Genomic DNA, 17,928 nt, shown 5'->3' with positions numbered 1-17,928 from the left:
ATGCTTTTATATTCTGTTATCACATAAATTAAATTCTTTCTTTTTTTGAGAATCTAAGCCATTATATTTCCTGTTCCCTCACCTTATTTATTATCCACTTTGCACTCAACAATTTGCTACCTTTAAACTTTACTCTGGGTTTTAAGTGACCGAAGAGCGTTTGCAGGAAAATTAATTCTATGAATTCACACGAAAGGTCCTCATGCACACCGACATTGAGYTAAAGGATCCGTTTCAATTAGGCTTTGTAAACTGAAACATAGAGTGAGAGACTCCATAAAAGTCAGAGCCATTGTTTTACGGCTCAGTGTGCTGTACTTTCATTCTGACAGGGTCAGCCTAAAGGCAGTGCTGGTATGGACAAGTAACATAACATTAAAAGTGTTATTTTGTCAATATAATATATTGAAACAAAAGACAGAAAGGTTGCATTCTGGATTCAGGGCCTTGTGAAAGACTAAAACAAGTTAATGACTCCTAAGTTATTTCAGTTTTGTTACATTGTTACATTGCAAACACATACATTGTTTGTTATTTGTGTGCTATGCAAAAAACCAACACAAATTACAGATAATAATTACCTTTCTTTCCTCCTTCGGTCACTCAGTTCCAAAATTATCAGAAGATACATACAGATTAGCTAAAAATACCAAAACAATAACTCTTAAGTGAACAGTAAACGGAGTTAGAGCATACCCTCACCTTCAATAGACCCAGAAAACAAAACAAAACAAAACAAAAAAAAAACAGGAGAAACATCCAAGTTACAACCAGTGTTTTAGCTCAAGACAGTTAAAGTCAAGTTTAGCATCACTGGGATTCAATGAATAAGAAAGCAGGTAAATATGCATGAAAGCTGGGATTTTAGAATCTCTTCTCACRCAGCCAGACAATCTGAGACAGAGCCGGTGAAGGAAAATAGGCAGGCATATTGATTCACGGTGTAGCAAAAACACAGCAGACAGAAAAAAATGTACTTCTGTTATCAGGAACAAATAACAGGTCATTTTTGTTGTCTGCTTTTCTTTCCTTTCCATGAGTCTCTTGGTGAATCACATGCCTCGTCCATCTTTTCACCGTCTTCCTTACTCTGAATATATATGAATTGCTCAACATTAAATTAATCCAAAATGACTGAAAATCAGTTACAAAGATGATATTTTCTGTTAAGTGTTGTATTGACGTCTCTTTACAAAGCTTCTTCAGCAAAACCTGTGATCTGCGGAAAACAAACAGAAAGATTTCTTCACTTGCTCTGAGCATATTGTTGTGTATGTGCTGATGCATGATTAAAACTGAAGGGAAGGAGAATATTTCTTGGAAACAATAAAAATAAGATGAAAATTGAAAGGTATTGCTGGTAAATTACAATCAGACATTACCAAAATAAGAGAGAAAAGGATTTTAATTAATGCTTAGTGAACCTTTAAGATTAATTGTGAAAAGTAAACAATGTAAATCCCCAAAGGGTTGACAGACACTACCCTGAATATGATGCTTTCTTTGGCTGAAAAAAAAACAGCCTCAGGTGGTWTTTATGTTATTTGACCAAACAAAATCTAAATGCTCCTATTTGTATGTGGAGTTAGGAGAGAGTGAGTGATTTCAATTGTATGTTATTTGATTGGAAGTGATCAGTTCTGCTATTTCAAAAGACTTATCATGTCTATTTTTACATCAATTATCAGCTTTGTGCAATCATAAAAAAAACAAAAACATTTTTGAATGTATATAATTTTTTTATAAGAGTTGCTGGGAGGAAATTGTATTTTTTCAGAATTAATGTTACAGCAAATCTCAAGAAACATCATATCTAAATGAACTATAAAAATACTTAAACAGAGTCTTTTGTCCCAACAGAGGAATGTTTTGTCATGATGGACAGATCAATGTTTTATGAAAACCAAGCCTAATGTACTATTGCAAACTTCTCATACCAAAAGTCAAGCAAGATGGTGGAAAGTTAATGATTTGTGCTTCTCTTTTGACCTTACAGTCATTGAATCAATCATAAAAGTCTCTTCCCACTAATTTACTCTTAAATTAAATGAGAGGCCAACAATTTTCATCATTGCTTTTACATCAAGCTGGTGTTTGTATTAGTATCATAAAAGAAATATGAATATCATGTCTTGCTTGCATTARTAAAGATCCAAATCCTGCACAATTTCCAACGAAATGTTCTTTGATTGGAAGATTTTTTTAACAACCTCACATATCGTTTATAAAATACTTGCTTAAATAGTATCTGAAATATGGTTGGAGTTTAACAAATGAATTCAAACACTAATCAGCTCAACCATTTYGATGGTTTTCCAGCCAAGTTCTGGTTTTAGTTTTTTGTCAAACAATGTCAAAAAGTAACACAGAAAACAACATTTGGTAAGTATGGCTTGTTTGGAAGGATWACCAGGATGTATGATTCCAAAACTGCATCTAATTGAACCTCAAGACTTGGTTGAATCTGGAACAATGGATTAGAAAAATGTTCTTTAGACGAATGAGACAAAAGTAAAGTGTTTTGGCTACAATGTGCTATCGTGTCAGTGTAAACTCTCATACGCCGATATCAGCKGTTATGCACCTTGAAGGAACACAGGAGATTTGGGCTCGAGTTGATGATACAAGAAAATCTTTAAGTGTACTGTCAACGTTTCTTATGCTTCAAAGTGTTTCAAACAAATGACAGCTTTCAAACTCAGATGCCATTTGCATGATTCCAATAAAATAAACTTAAAAAAAMCCCTGCTTGTTTAAGCTACATGTGCAGTAAAATCACAAAGCTWKGAAGATATTTTCTTTTTGAAATACAGCCTCCCATATCTATATAAAAAAGCAGCAGGTGCACCTAAGATGGTGTTGGAAACATGCCCGATTTTTAACAGATGAACTGAGCATTAATCAGTTCTACAAAATCTGTCTCTGTCAAAAAAACATCCCATATTACAGTTGCAGATAATGTGCTGTACATTAAATAAATTATTTCTGAGCATGTGTGCATACGAGAATAAAATTGTGTGTGTGTTTCTTTACAGGTTTTGTAAGAAAAAATGTTTCATAATCGGGATCCCTGCTTGTATTAAAGAGAACCGTTTCATTTGACTGTGTTGTCTAGTGCGATAGCCACAATTGGGATTGTTATTATCATTATTATTTTAAATTCATTCCTTAATAGTATCAAAAAATAGATCCCTATTACAAGACTCAACAGTTCTGATGAGCACAAAGCCTTTTAAAGATAGAAATAACATGTCATGGTCAGTAACAATAAAGAGAGAGGCACACGTAGGCCAGCAGTATTCGCTTTCACACATGGGTACATCAGGTTGATTTTGTTTCAATGCATCACTAAACTGCTTTGTACATCCCTCTGATTATGTGATATCATAACATAATAACATCATAATTTATCAAGCTCTCCAATCAATCCAATTAGAATCAGAGAGTCCAAATCTGATGGAAATGATTTAAGCAAATGTTCAGAAAGAAGCTGTAGAAAAAAAAACCAACTCTCTCGTTCTCTTTCCTATTGAACATTGTTGTTAAAAGAAAATCTAAAAGCTTTCTCAGGGATTCAAAAGGCCTGAGCATTCTTTTCATCCTGGCAAGGAATATTTCAAGATATGAAAAGACACCTGTTAAAGATAAATCACTGAGCGACAAAGAAATCATCTGTAGGTGGTTCCATCTACAAATTTAGAACAGGCGAATTTCTCAATATTTAATTATAGGATTTGCTAAGTCTTGTAATTACTTTTATTTAAATAAAAAGACAATGGACACATTTACCCTGCATTGGATATGTTCTGCATAATGTTAGAGTTTTATCCAATTGCAACAATATGCTGTCATGTTGTTTTAGTCACTATGACAGCAAACAAGCATGTAAAATCACTCCATTTAAAACTAAACTGAACTATCCAAGACTCTTGTTTTCAGAGTTCTGGTTATTTGTTCTATCTGATAAGAGGTTATTGATTCAGCTCTAAATTCTGCATCATACAAATGTGTTACAGAATAATATGAGGCATAGGTGAAGCTGAGCATTGTTTTGTGTGTTTCTTTTTTTTTTTTTAGCAGGTTAAAACACCCTAAGCATGACWGCAAGTACAGAAAACAACTAGTGAGAGAGAAAAAAAACCTTGCAGTATGGTCAAATCAAATCACTAAGTAAAACTTGCGGAAGAAGGTGTGAGTGGGTGAGAAATTTCTAGGTAGTCAAGAGAGTCAAGGGAACAATGATGCAAAATGCCAGTCAAACAACAGGTGGGGATTACATCAAGCCTCAATTTTCTGTCCTYYGCCAAAGAACATTTGCTTTTAAGGTAAAATACATTTTCCACACAGACTTGTCATTATAGACAGTCTGACTTAAAATTCTTCCCCAGAACTGTGCTAAATAATTTATTTTGGCAGATGGATTTGACCATATCTCCTGAGTTCTTGAGGTAAAGTGCTGAAGAACTCAGCTACGTAAKTGGAACAATACAGGAATGATGATCCTAATCTGGGAATGATAGAAACATTCTCTGTGACAAAGACTCTTGTTGGTTCCTGTGTGCCCCATAGTTATTCACATCTATTTCCTAAGACATTTACTTCACTTATTAGTCACCTTGTGTCTTCAAAACGTACCTGTATGAGGACACTCCGGTTYGAGGACGACGCACATAAAAAAGAACCTTGTAAGATATATTTATGTATTTTTCTAGTGAATGCGTAAAAGAAACAGAGAGAAAAGTTTTCTGAAGAATACAGGAGAACTTAGTAAAAGATTTAYTTCCTGCGAGACTAAGGCCACATCCATAGCTATAAGGCCACAAGGCTACAAAAGAATGAACTCAGAATGTCCTGGAGAGTGTATTCCAAAGCTCAGACTACCGTAAATCAAAATTTGTGGCAGGGTTGAAAATTGCCTTTCACTCACCATCCCTGTGCAACAAAGCAGGCAATTTTAAAGAAGAGAAAGGGGTAAATGTCTCCACATRAGCCAGACTGACTGACCTGCGGTGACCTGAAGACAGCTTCCAAGATATTGATGCTGTCTCTGATGTGTGAAAACGTGAAGAGGATTGTTGAAGTTGACATGAGGTTATGTTTTTATAGATCTGTTTTGTAGTAGGAAGGCTTAATTGCAATGGAAAAAATGGCTATAAAGTTATAACAAGGTTAAGGAGCAATAGCCTAGTGGCATTAGCATCCTTTGGCTAATTAATACTCAGCTATGATTTAATTTATGTTTATGGCATACATGTTGTTGACTTGGTAATATCTTTTCACTCTACCTTTCAAGGCTTTTTTTTACATCAGTCAGACTAGGGATTTTTGTTGCCGATTCCGATACCAAACACCCATGAGGCCGATCTCTGCCAATCACCGATCATACACTTTTCACGGAAATTGGCCGATTATGATCGGTGGCCGATCGATCGGCACACCTCTAATAAGCACACCATTCTTTGGAAATCTCTCACATTTAGGTATGAGTTCAAGCTAGTCCATTTAAGAACTTGAATTTTTCTTCTATTAACCAACTTTGTTGTTGATTTGAAAGTATGTTGMRAAGCTCAAAATGAATTACCTTCGTTTCCAAATTTCTAGATAACAACTGAAGGCTTTAGATGAAAACTGACAGATAATTGGATCTGTTTGGAAATTTGTCAACCTTGACATAAACCCAGCTGAATCTGAGGTCATCTCTGAAGTTGATGCTGCCACCAGCATGCTTCATTGTGGAGGATTTTGTACTGAAACCAAAGAGGATTTTCTTTTTTTTGGTTTTGTTTTATACCATTGCTCGTTCTCCTACACGTTTTGGGGAGATATTAGGGAGGGTTGAATGATTCCTAGGAAGAACAGGTTTGTGTCTCGCAACTTTATTCCTTAGGCACACAGTAAAATAGGAAACTGCTGGCATCTGATCAGTGGTTGTTGGAATATTTTGCAGTTTTACACTGCAGTTTTGTTGTCAAAGTCTTGAACAGTTTCTTTCTTGGTTTAGCATAATTTTTGGAGAAGTGCCAAGTTTTTTTTTTGAACAACTACATTATCCCACATTTCTTCCCAATAATCTATTCTCTTCTGTGTATCATCTACCGTACGCTGAAGAAATTACAACACCCGATCAAATATTCAATAATTTAAAAGTAAATGCTCAAATGCTATGGTGCAATCTTTTATTAATTACTGTTTATTCATCTCAGAAAAAGAAAGATTCAACCTTTTTTAATAAAATGTGTAGTTTAACTGAGGAAAAAGTTAGGTTGTTATAGAACTATATGTAAATGCAGTAGCTTTCTGTTCTTCCTCAGATTGATATATTTGTAATAAAAGATGATCAAAATGAATAAAGTCCTGTTCATCCTTTGAAACCCCTCTGCAAACTATGACTTTTGTTAGCTATTGCAGATAAGAAAGTCCAGAACAATCCGCCAAGGACAGCTGAAGTTTATTTAGTCATTCTGATTCAATAAATCCGATGGCACAAATCAACACAAGAAGCTGATGCTTGAGATTATTCAAAATGCTTTAACACATATCAATCCAGATTAATCCAAATGTTGTATCCTTTGCTAAGTACCAAGAACAGATGTGTTGTTTTACAATTTAACTGTAGTGCATATTAAACATTAAAGGTGTTAACGGTTTCAAAGCCATTTATCATGATATCGTATTCTTAACATCATAAAAAATGTGCTTCAAAAAGAGTGACCTAGTTTTCAGACYGAACCTCGTTTATTAAACACTTGTTCTGCCGAAACGAGAGGTTATCTAATTACACTGTCTCAGCATTATAAATCTTTAAAGCTTTGATTATTATGTCATGACAGCCTGTTATTTTCTCCTCCTCCCATTCATCCCCCTCCTAAATATGTCCACAGCCCTGTTCTTAGTAGGGAGCAATGGCAGACATGCTTAAAGATACCTAAGTGAAAATTTTAACTCAGATTTCCCCACAAACGTAGTAAATCAGAATGTAGAATTTGAGATCACAGTTTTTTTTGTTTAGTTTTTTTTTTTTCCAGTAACAATTACACTTACCCTGATGTTGAGATGTTGTACTGTAGTCCATGGCCAATTCCAGATGTGGGCCAACAGATGCCATTGCCTCTGTAGAACTGCTCCTGGTTCCTGTCATGGTCCCTGTACTGAAGATATTCAAATATCTAGGAGCATAAGTGGATAGCGCTCTCTCCTGGCGCACCTCTCTCATGTGAATTATCTGCGCATCAAATTACAACATAGGCTTTACTTAGTTTGATCCTTTGGAACCAGTGTGCTCATTGTGGACCATTTCTACTTAGCTACCTTTCAGAGTGTTGCTGTATGACAGCTTAGTGTGGTTCAGTGTCCTCTCAACACAGCTGAAGAGCAGGAAACTGAGGCTCCTCAACATCTGCTGCTCCCAAATCGTGGATCGTTCACTGGAAAACAAATTCACAGAGCTATGCAAGAAAACAACAGACAAAACCTCTGTAGAATCAGCTACAGGAAGAAAAAGTTAATACAATGTTGCAGATTACATATTGGTTCTCTTTTTTAAGTTCTTTACAATGAATATTATGATGTATTTGTTTTTATCTTTCTTTGGGATGCATCTAGGTCAACCAAACCAAAATATTTTTTAGTCAACAATTTTTTTTTACCTTATCTCATACAATACTAAATACATTTCTTATGGTGATATGGTACAGAAACCATAACTGATCAGCCATTGGACTAGTTTCACTTTTTACCCTTATGCTCTTCCTAAAAATAAAGGTTTCACACTTTTAGCGTCAGCCAAATTGAGATAGAGTCACAGTTTACATCTGCTGCACCACAGATCCGCTTTACCTGCAGCCCTGGAGATGCAGTCGGCTCTTTGACTCTGTGGCTCACTTATTATTAAGTGRTGAAATATTGCCCTTCCTTTTTGTTACATTATTTTATTGTTTGCCCACATGTAGAAGAAAAAAAAAATCACTGCCCCCACAGCTCCAACCTGGTAAATTTGGACTGGAACTACTCTACTGCGGTCAGTGACAGGTGGGTGTGCTTTATTTTGTTAAAAGAACAGTCACAACTATTTCCTAAGACGTGTTTTATTTTGAAATTACGGACCAGAAGTTTAGCATTGTATTCACTTAACTTGATAATATGGATTCATCCAGGAGCGCCACAGAAATCAAACAGCAGTCGCCGCCTCGCAGTGATGAGGGATGACAAAAAAACAAGGCTGCTCACATTTTGTTTATATAAATGCTTTTTCCTTTTTGTTTAACATTTATCAGGTGGATATAACCAGTGGAATATTCTTGTTGTTTCTCTCTTTTTTAGTTTTCTTTCTTTTTTTTTTTTTTGAATGTCCTTTTTATTCGCAGCTGGATTTTAGAGCGGAGAAACATCACTTTGCAGGGATGGATCCAGCTGGAGAGCTTTTACGCGGCGMGTTTCTCGGAGCGTCTCCTCAGATACAGAAAAATTAAGCGGTCTCWKCTCTGAGGAGTGAACAATGAAGTACGGACTGGTTGTGCTCTCGGCTGGCTTTACTGGTTTACTCAGCTTCACATTCCTYGCTGTGGCCATCGGAACTGATTACTGGTACATTATCGATGTAAATAAGCCCAACCACACGGGGCCAAATGACCTGAGTTCACACTCTGGATTGTGGAGAATCATTGAAGGTTTGGGGATTTCATATTCACTTACTAATAAATCATAAATGTATCCGCTTCTATATCATCCAACATGTTAAAATCTACTCACTTATTGCAACTTCTGCWATTTTAAATTTCAGGCGGAAATACTCGGGTAGTTAATTATTTTGTGATTCAACCTTTCTATTCAWGAACATATTTGTCTAAAACAAYGCAAATACATGAACGCATYGAATATTCTTTATATGAAATCAGTTTATTTGTGTGCTGATGCTGCATTACTGCTCTAATCATCATCATCATCATCATCATCATCATCATCATCATCATCATCATCATCATCATCATCATCATCAGCTCCCGATTAAAACCCTCATCCGCTGGTTGTGCAGAACCCAGGTGCTGAAGCAACCTGACGTGAATCTCAGATCACCATAGTGAGTTTTTATTTAATCTGACCGAAGTAGATCTAAAACATCAATATATGTGAAATACTAACTGAATTTAAATGACATTTATTTGAAATAATGTGAGTGCCAAAGTACCTCTTATGCGCAAAAATCTGTGTGCACAAAGGAGGATATCTTGTGAGTGCTGTTATGTGTTCTGCTCTTAGTCTGCACGGCTTGAAGTCCTTAATGTGTTGCAGGTTGCACCCACAGTTCTTACAATAACTGTAAAGTAATGCAACACCATGRAGCCTTCATCCGTTCAATAGCTGAACATCCAGTGAGAGGAATTCTCAGTGCACAACATGCACACTGGAGCATTTTAAAAAGGAAATAGAAGGCGGATTCCTTGCTTTTGAAAAATGTTTCTTTTAGTATTGTGAGGTCTGTCACTTGTAACCTTTCCCTCTGACATTTTCAGGTGCAAATAGGAGTTCAGTCATCCCCTCTTTTACAGCAAATATGTCCAGCCTATCAGAGACTGAAAGGCACCTTCTCGGTGAGTGTCCTTTTTTTTTATTTTTTAACAACTGACTAAAGAGTTTAATAGAATTCAAGTGGTAGTCACACACGGGTGCAATATAATCAAAAASCAAATTAATTTCTGGTAATGTTATTCAGTCTTAAACCCATGTTAATTTTGATGCTCGTAGCTCACAGCGAAAGAAGACCCACAAATTGAGGTTTTTCCAACAAATTTGAATTTTTATGTAAGAGAGAGAAAAAATTAGCTTTAATGCAAAAATATTGACATATCCACTCAGTGCTTCTTTGTGCATGAATAACTTACATGTGGTAACTGTATGTGGTAGATTCTCTTAGAGGTTTGTTTCAGGTGAGCACAGTGATTCATATTAAACTTGACTGTATGAGTAGGTGCTACGTCCTGCTGGAAAATGAACTCAACCTCTCCATAAAGCTTGTCAGCAGCAGGAAGCATGAAGGGCTCTAAAACATCTAGATAGATGGCCATGCTGACCTTGGACTCACTAAAACACACTGGAACAACACCTGCAGATTACTTGGTCTCCCAAAGTCCTCACTGAGTGTGAAGTTGTCGCCCTGGATCTCAAGTAATATGGATTGTGTGCCTCTATTTTCTTCCTGCAGACTAAGCGACCTTCATTTCCACATGAAATGGACCATATTGCCACAGTCCAGTACTTTTTCTCCTTAGTCTACCTAGGATGTGTCATGGTTCACAACTTAGTGCAATAAAAATATGGTTGTAGTTAATGATGTGGTTAACCCTGTTGCTTGTACACTTTTTTTTTTGTTACACTTTTTTCCTTTCAATTAGCTTTCCATTAGTTAATGGCCTTGAGCTTCCAAAGCAACACCCTTTTGGGACTGATCAGTGACTGTTTGCTGGTCAAAAAAAAATCTGAAGAAGATTGTTGAAGTTGACATGAGGTTATGTTTTTGTAGATTTGTTTTGTAGTAGGAAGGCTTAATTGCAATGGAAAAAATGGCTATAAAGTTATAACAAGGTTAAGGAGCAATAGCCTAGTGGCATTAGCATCCTTTGGCTAATTAATACTCAGCTATGATTTAATTTATGTTTCTCTGGAAATCTCTCACATTTAGGTATGAGTTTAAGATAGTCCATTTAAGAACTTGAATTTTTCTTCTATTAATAACCAACTTTGTTGTTGATTTGAAAGTATGTTGTGAAGCTCAAAATGAATTACCTTCGTTTCCAAATTTCTAGATAACAACTGAAGGCTTTAGATGAAAACTGACAGATAATTGGATCTGTTTGGAAATTTGTCAACCTTGACATAAACCCAGCTGAATCTGAGGTCATCTCTGAAGTTGATGCTGCCACCAGCATGCTTCATTGTGGAGGATTTTGTACTGAAACCAAAGAGGATTTTCTTTTTTTTGRTTTTGTTTTATACCATTGCTCGTTCTCCTACACGTTTTGGGGAKATATTAGGGAGGGTTGAATGATTCCTAGGAAGATCAGGTTTGTGTCTCGCAACTTTATTATTTAGGCACACAGTAAAAATAGGAAACTGCTGGCATCTGATCAGTGGTTGTTGGAATGTTTTGCAGTTTTACACTGCAGTTTTGCTGTCAAAGTCTTGAACAGTTTCTTTCTTGGTTTAACATAATTTTTGGAGAAGTGCCAAGTTTTTTGAACAACTACATTATCTCCATTAGTTAATGGCCTTCAGCTTCCAAAGCAGCACCCTTTTGGGACTGATCAGTGACTGTTTGCTGGTCAAAAAAAAAAATCTGCATTCTGCCCAATGCTTGTGAGGACACATAATATTTGTGCTTCTTAGTCTACTAATAGTCCAACTTTACAAGGAGTAGAATTTTTGGTTTTAATTAGCTACGAGCCATTTTTAAAAGTTTATCTCGGAACTGCATTACTTTCTGTTTAATGATTCCTTTTCAGTTTAGATTAATATTGCTTTAATAATTTTCTTACTTGCTGAGATGAACCTGGAACCGCGTGTTCACCGGACTAACAATAAGCCCACTTGGACATTCTGTGGAGGAACTGTGCTTCACACAGGCCTCAGATTAGATCAGAGTCCATGGGGGTTTCAAAGAGCCCTTGTTTACAACCTCGCAAGAAATAGAGTTAAATCACTTGCTGAGAAAAGGGGTACCTTCGTCATGTCTGCAAGTTGATTATCCTCTACTGACAGTAGAAATAAAAGCCCCAAAGGCTCCCCAGATAGCTAAAATCAATTTGGAAATCTTGGAAGCTTTTCCACATGATTGCACACAGCACTACAGTGAAATACAACACAGCTGTAGTTCAGACCTTCAATCCCCCCCCCAATCCTTTCTTTGTATTGGAAATGTGCGTGTTTGCAGGCTTGCACAAGGTAGTGGTCATCTTGCTGCCTCTCAGCCTGGTACTGCTGGTGTTCGGATGGATCTTCGGACTTGTCAGCTCATTGGCCTGCAGTCCCAGGCTGCTTGCTGCATCGGCTTCCTATGTTCTCCTCTGCAGTAAGTTTGTTCACATGTCTTGATGTGTTGCTGTGCTTGAATTCAGAATCTGTGCTTTGTATGAAGGTTATAATCAAAACAGATTAAAAAAACAAAACAACAACAACAAATATGCTGTGTTGTGATGTACAATACAACACATAGCCGTACATTTACATGTGAGAGGAAACCTTGAAAATTCAGCTTCAGCTGCTCTTGCATCCGATTCATCTCTGAGTAAAACCATTAATTTCAGATTTTGTGGGATGGGAAGTACACTTGAGTGGAGTGACTGCCATGAAAAAAACCCCAGCTTTATTAGTGTGTTAGTGTGGTATGTGTTAAAGTAGTTTGAGGGCAAATGTTTCTAAAAAAACATATGGGTAATTTGCACAAAAAAGAAATCGTATCTCATTGTGACGTGTTTGTTTTTGCCCAAACTGTTATTTCAGTGGGTGATGATGATGATAAATTATGGAAAGGAAAATAACAATTTAATGAGCAAAACAAAGCTCTGGCTTGAGTCCAGCGACAGATTTTGCGAGTATGCAATTTTTAAAGTTAAGATTATCTACATAATCTTAACTTTAAAAATTGCATACTCGCAAAATCTGTCGTCATAAGACGCTACATAATCTGGATATTTTACAACACTGAGACATTTCTTGCTGCTTTTGCACCTACAGTAATTGAGTTTTAGTCGACAATTACATTTCTGAAGTGGAAAGAATATGTCAGTGGTGTGTCTGTGTTCAGAATGTTATGTTGAAACCACAATGTAAATGTGGAAATATAGATGCTAAAATTGCAGTGAAAGTTCATGAATTGCTTTTTTTCCAATCAGTTTGAAGCTCAAAAACCTATACAACTTAGAGAAATGTATGCACTATGACAAGCATGACAAGTTTTAGTGTGAATAATATATTGACGTTATTGCTTCCACTTCACTCTGAAACAATTTTAAAAGGGGGTTATTATGTATTTCTGAGGCACATAGAGCCATTTAATAGCACACAGTCTAGCAAATTATATAACCTTCAGTTGTTATAAAAATGCTGCATTTTTCAAACATACATAACTTAGAAGAAATTTGACTTCACATTTTGATGTCTTTAAATTGGTCAGTGTCTCTTTAAGAAGCCAATGCGCCTTTGGCCTGCCATCGCCAYAATTCCATATTTTATTTGAAGCCATTTGTAGGAGCAGTGGACTCAGAAGCAGTTTGTTTGTATGAGAGACTAAGCAGACATGCAATTTAGTGCAGTAGCTTAGAGACTTAACAAACCTACACCATGCAGAAAGACTTAAAAGTGCTCTGTGAGCAGCACAGAGAGGATTGTAACTCAACACATCATCATTTCATCAGCTTTCACCGTGCATTAACCTATTGGCTTTGATGTGAACTTTGTCTTTCCTATTTATTTTGATTTAAAATACTGTGTCACATAAATCCAACATTTTATTATTAGATTTAGTAACAGATGTTTATATCTCAGAACTCGCCAATAAWTAATTTATGATACCTGTTACAAGTGCTCMCTCCATCTTTTTTTTCTATTTCACTCATACCTTCAGACATCTTACTGTTAAATTGTCTTTATTCTTGTTGAGAGAACTACTGAGATTAGGGTGAGTAATTTCTAGAATGTGTGTTTCCTCAGATCTTGTCTTACATAWGTGGTTGTGTCTTCCTCACCTAGTGGACCTGGCTCAAAACATCTTTATGTGTGTGAAAATGTATCATCCCTGCTCCTGAAATCAATGCAAAAGTAGAATAAGGATCAATTTTGTCTTATTTTTGGAAATAGGCGGGTATAACAGAAGAGGATAGTAAGATGTTCCTTCTTGATGTTGACCAATTACTTTAACACTCATTACCACCAGACCACCTCMGCATGGATAACGACTTAATTGACTGTGTTGATGACAGCACTTTCACAGTAATACTTCACAATGAAGCTGCGTGAAATCTCAGAAAAGATTGCTGTGGAGTAAAAGACCCTACACCCATCCACACACTCTCCTCCCCTGGCCCAACGTGTCTATTTAATATTAGATATAACATTATTATCCCCCKTATAAAAATGGTGTTTAAATTCAAATGTAGAGTTCATTAATGCCTGTGTTTGTTATGATTGATATCACTTGAATGACAAATTAAAGCTGTCATGATCACGTGGACTTTTTGATTGGCTTTTGTTTAAGTTCTACATATTTTGGACTTTGCATTTTGAGTTATTTCTGTATTTTCTATATTAATCTCTGCTTCCATAGTGTTTATTAGTCTGCTAGTAGCATCTCCACTTTCAGTGATCTTGTTAGTCTAATCTCCTCAGCTCTTTTACACTTGCTCCCCACTCAGCTGCCATTAATTCTGTTGATTGTATTGACCTAGTTCCAATGGAAAAAGAAAAATCACATCTCMACGGTATTTGAGCTCCTTGGTTTCTTTTTCTCACTTCTGGATCCTTCTTTTGACATAATCCTGGTTTGTATGTGTTTCCCGCATGTTCTGTGAGTCTTCACTTTCACCATTAGATACCATCATGCACATGCCTCTGCCCTGTATCAGTTTGGGTCCTCCTCAACACAAGCCAAACATGACAGAAGAACCTTTAAAAYATTTCTCTGAACAGAAATGTATTTGTAGACAGTAAGGACACTTATTCTACCAGTTGTTGAGAGTTCAGAATGACATCGCTCCATTAACCTTTCTGATTAGATTCTCTCTTTCTCTCTCTTGCTCTCTCCCTGTACATATATATGTACATACAGGGAGACATATATATATATATATATATATAAAACTGGGAATAAATATGATATTAGGGTACAAACAGACTGAGTCTAAGGTCCAAGTGTCCACCCGGGACACCGCACATCGTGCAGAAACATGTCCATATCGTAAAGTACAGGCGTGTGAAAAGCAGTCACTGTCTGAAGAGAAAAGGAAAGAGAAGAAAGCATCGAAGGACTTTGAGCAAACCWGTAGGTATTTCTCAAGGTTCTTTAGCCCCATTGTGGATAAAACATTATTAGGTTTTCTTATGACTGCACCCTCTGCTAAAATACCAAGCCTTAGTCATGTTCTGTCCACATTAAAAGATCTGCTAATGCTGCGCTCTCCCACCTTCAAAACCAGAGTAAACACACACACACACACACACACACGCACACACACACCAAAAGAGTGAGGTAATGGGTTTTAGGATTTTGTGCGTCTCTCATCAGTCCTTTTTAATGCATTATCACGTTTTGATATTTTGGTATCTGATATTTGGGGGGTTTGTGTCAGTTTGTGATCCCTCTTTTAGCACTGCCWTCATACTCTGGKAAATATCTCTAGATTTTAGAGAGGCATCAGTGACCATGRGAYGTGAAAGAACAGACTTTTTTTCCTTTTCTTTTCCTGTGCTGCACAGTGCAATCTACGCACAGTGCAAACAAGTGTAATAAATTGTTTAATTAGTGCAGAGTAGAGCTGTAATATCTTTGGATTGTACCCTTTTACACATTTGTTGTTTGAGCTTCAATTATAAATGTTTCTTCCTCTCTTCATTTGATCTCGCTGCTGTGTCACTGGATGTAGATTTTACTACACTGTGAGTGAAAAAAAAAAAAAATTAAAACAAGCAGCTGTGAATTTAAATATTAGTAATTTCCAAGAGTAAACACAGCTCAATATGGTGGAAGCAGAGTGTTTTCTTCCAGCATGCCCTCCTAAAGGTCAGATGGAATCGCTCATTTAATGGCTGAATACTTTAGATGTTCTGCTCAGGACATTTAATAATGGTTTTCTTTCCAGCTCACCTCTGGGGTARCTGTCAACCGAGACAATTCCTCCATCCATTGCAAAACACAAGGAACACAGAAAAGAAYAGACAAAAAGAGAAAGGAAAGAAAAGAAGAAACAAATGATTTATGATACATAGAACATCCAGATGCCATTCAACGGGCAGCTTTACAGCACTGCTCCCTTCTGTGGAGTCAATGATCAGATTATATTTTTGGAGGCAGCACACTGGGATAATTTGCATATGACTGGGGAATAAATTCACAAAAGCTCCTCTGCTGTTCTGTAATTGCAGTGGCCAATGTTACCTCACAGCATGAAGACTTGCGTGTGTGTGTGTTGTGTTGTTTATTCTTTGTCAAAACATTTTACCTGAAATTACCCAGAATTCTAAGAAATATAAACACTATGCATAGCTACCATTCACATTTTTTTCTTTGCTAATTCTAATTTTTCAGAAGATGAGCGTCTTGGGATTTTGTAAAAAAGAAAATAAAAAAATCTATAATTGGTTAAAAAAAATAGCACAAATTCAGTAGGGTTTAAATACCCACTGACATTTATCATTTATTGACAAAACTGGATCATTTTTACAAAGCTAAATTAAAATTTAACTTGGGAATAATGGGAAGTGATTTCTGATTTTCAAGGAAATTGAAAACCTGCATTGTCTTACAATTGTTCTTTATCAGAACATCTCTTAATGTGTTCATTTTCCAACAGGATTGCTCTTGTTTTACAGTTAGTAATTCATTTTGTACCCGAAGCATCTAGGTAATTACTAAGCATGGCAAACTGTTGATTCAGTCTCTTCAAGCAAAATTAAGTTATAAATAGGCATTTCTGAAGAGATATACTATTTTAACAAAAATATTTCGTTTTTTGTTCATTGCATATTCTTAAAAAATCCTAAAATACAATAAAAATACAGCTGTCTTGGAAAGATACCACAGCAAGGATAACATTGCTTTAAACATATAAAGCAGGTTTAGTTTATAAAATAATATCCAACATATACTTCCAGACTCTGGGACAATACAATGTTTCTATTCTTTTCTATAAATGCAAACCCAGACATAAGCTGTCCACCTAAACAGGCTGAGAAGGGGATCATTAATCACTGCAGGGGAGCTGCAGAGATCAGCAGCTCAGGTGGGAGCTAGTGTTAAAGGACTAGTATTTCTCACTCTCTCCACAAGTGGTCTTTATGATAAGAAGGCAAGAAGTTAAGCATTAAAAGAAAGCCATCAGAAGCCTTGTTTACATCTTGTCACAAGCCCCATCGGGMACAAAAGTAAATGTGGAAGACTGTGCTCTGGTCAGCGATGACCAAGACTAAGTTTTTTGTTTTGCTTACTGCACATTGGACAGAAAAAAAAAAACACAAACACATTTATAATTTAACATGGTGGTGTTTCATTACAACACCTAGAACCCTCCTCATCATTTTGTGAAAAGGGTTTTCTTTGGCATGGCTGGAAGATGGCTACTATATAAAATCTCTTGAAAATATTCTAAGATTTTATGTTATGAAGTGTGACAAAAATGTGTAAAAGCTTAAATGGTGTGAATATTTTTTGCAAGTCATTGATAGTTGGACCTGACCTATGCCTGTTCTGTGAAGTTGTGAATTTTTCCTGCCCGCTGACCTCATCGGTCCATAAAAAGACAGAGACATATTAACACCTGTCAGAGGTCTCAAAGCTACTTTTATCTGAGGAGGGTTGTGYTCTGTTGAACATGCTTCAAATCTTCACAGATGCACACACTTGCAAACACATAGACAGCACGTTTAAGTTGGAAGAGGGCAGAGAACTCCATGCTTTTTTCCTTCATTTTTCATTTCTATTATGAAACTGAGACATCTTAGTATTTTGAAATGACAATATGTGTATGTTTTCTTTGCTTTTGAATGACATTTCAAAAGCAGACAGATTTTTTTTAAAGACAAAAAAATAATGTTCTCAAAAAACTGTGAGAATGTAACTCGCTCTTCTAGAAAAGAACTTCAATGTTAATGTACTTTTTATGATCCACACAATTTGAAATGTCTTACTTGGTGAATACTTGCACAGCACCTAGGCTCCTATATATA

The 17,928-nt window shown here is 36.2% G+C and overlaps 1 protein-coding gene across 1 annotated transcript in view; it reads left to right on the top strand.

The window, feature by feature from the left end:
• Nucleotides 1-8,167: 8,167 nt before the first annotated feature.
• Nucleotides 8,168-17,928, top strand: part of LOC103468842 (transmembrane protein 235) — an 11,353-nt gene continuing 1,592 nt past the window's right edge. Inside the window, exons 1-3 of the mRNA XM_008416200.2 lie at nucleotides 8,168-8,666; nucleotides 9,510-9,587; nucleotides 11,924-12,061. Coding sequence (XP_008414422.1) covers nucleotides 8,495-8,666; nucleotides 9,510-9,587; nucleotides 11,924-12,061 — 388 coding nt within the window. The 5' untranslated portion in view covers nucleotides 8,168-8,494. The remainder of the gene's footprint in view (nucleotides 8,667-9,509; nucleotides 9,588-11,923; nucleotides 12,062-17,928) is intronic.

Source organism: Poecilia reticulata, linkage group LG8 (genome assembly GCF_000633615.1).
Source record: "Poecilia reticulata strain Guanapo linkage group LG8, Guppy_female_1.0+MT, whole genome shotgun sequence".
NCBI lineage: Eukaryota > Metazoa > Chordata > Actinopteri > Cyprinodontiformes > Poeciliidae > Poecilia > Poecilia reticulata.
The sequence above is the reverse complement of the archived record's forward strand: the minus strand, read 5'-3'. Positions and strand labels throughout refer to the sequence as shown.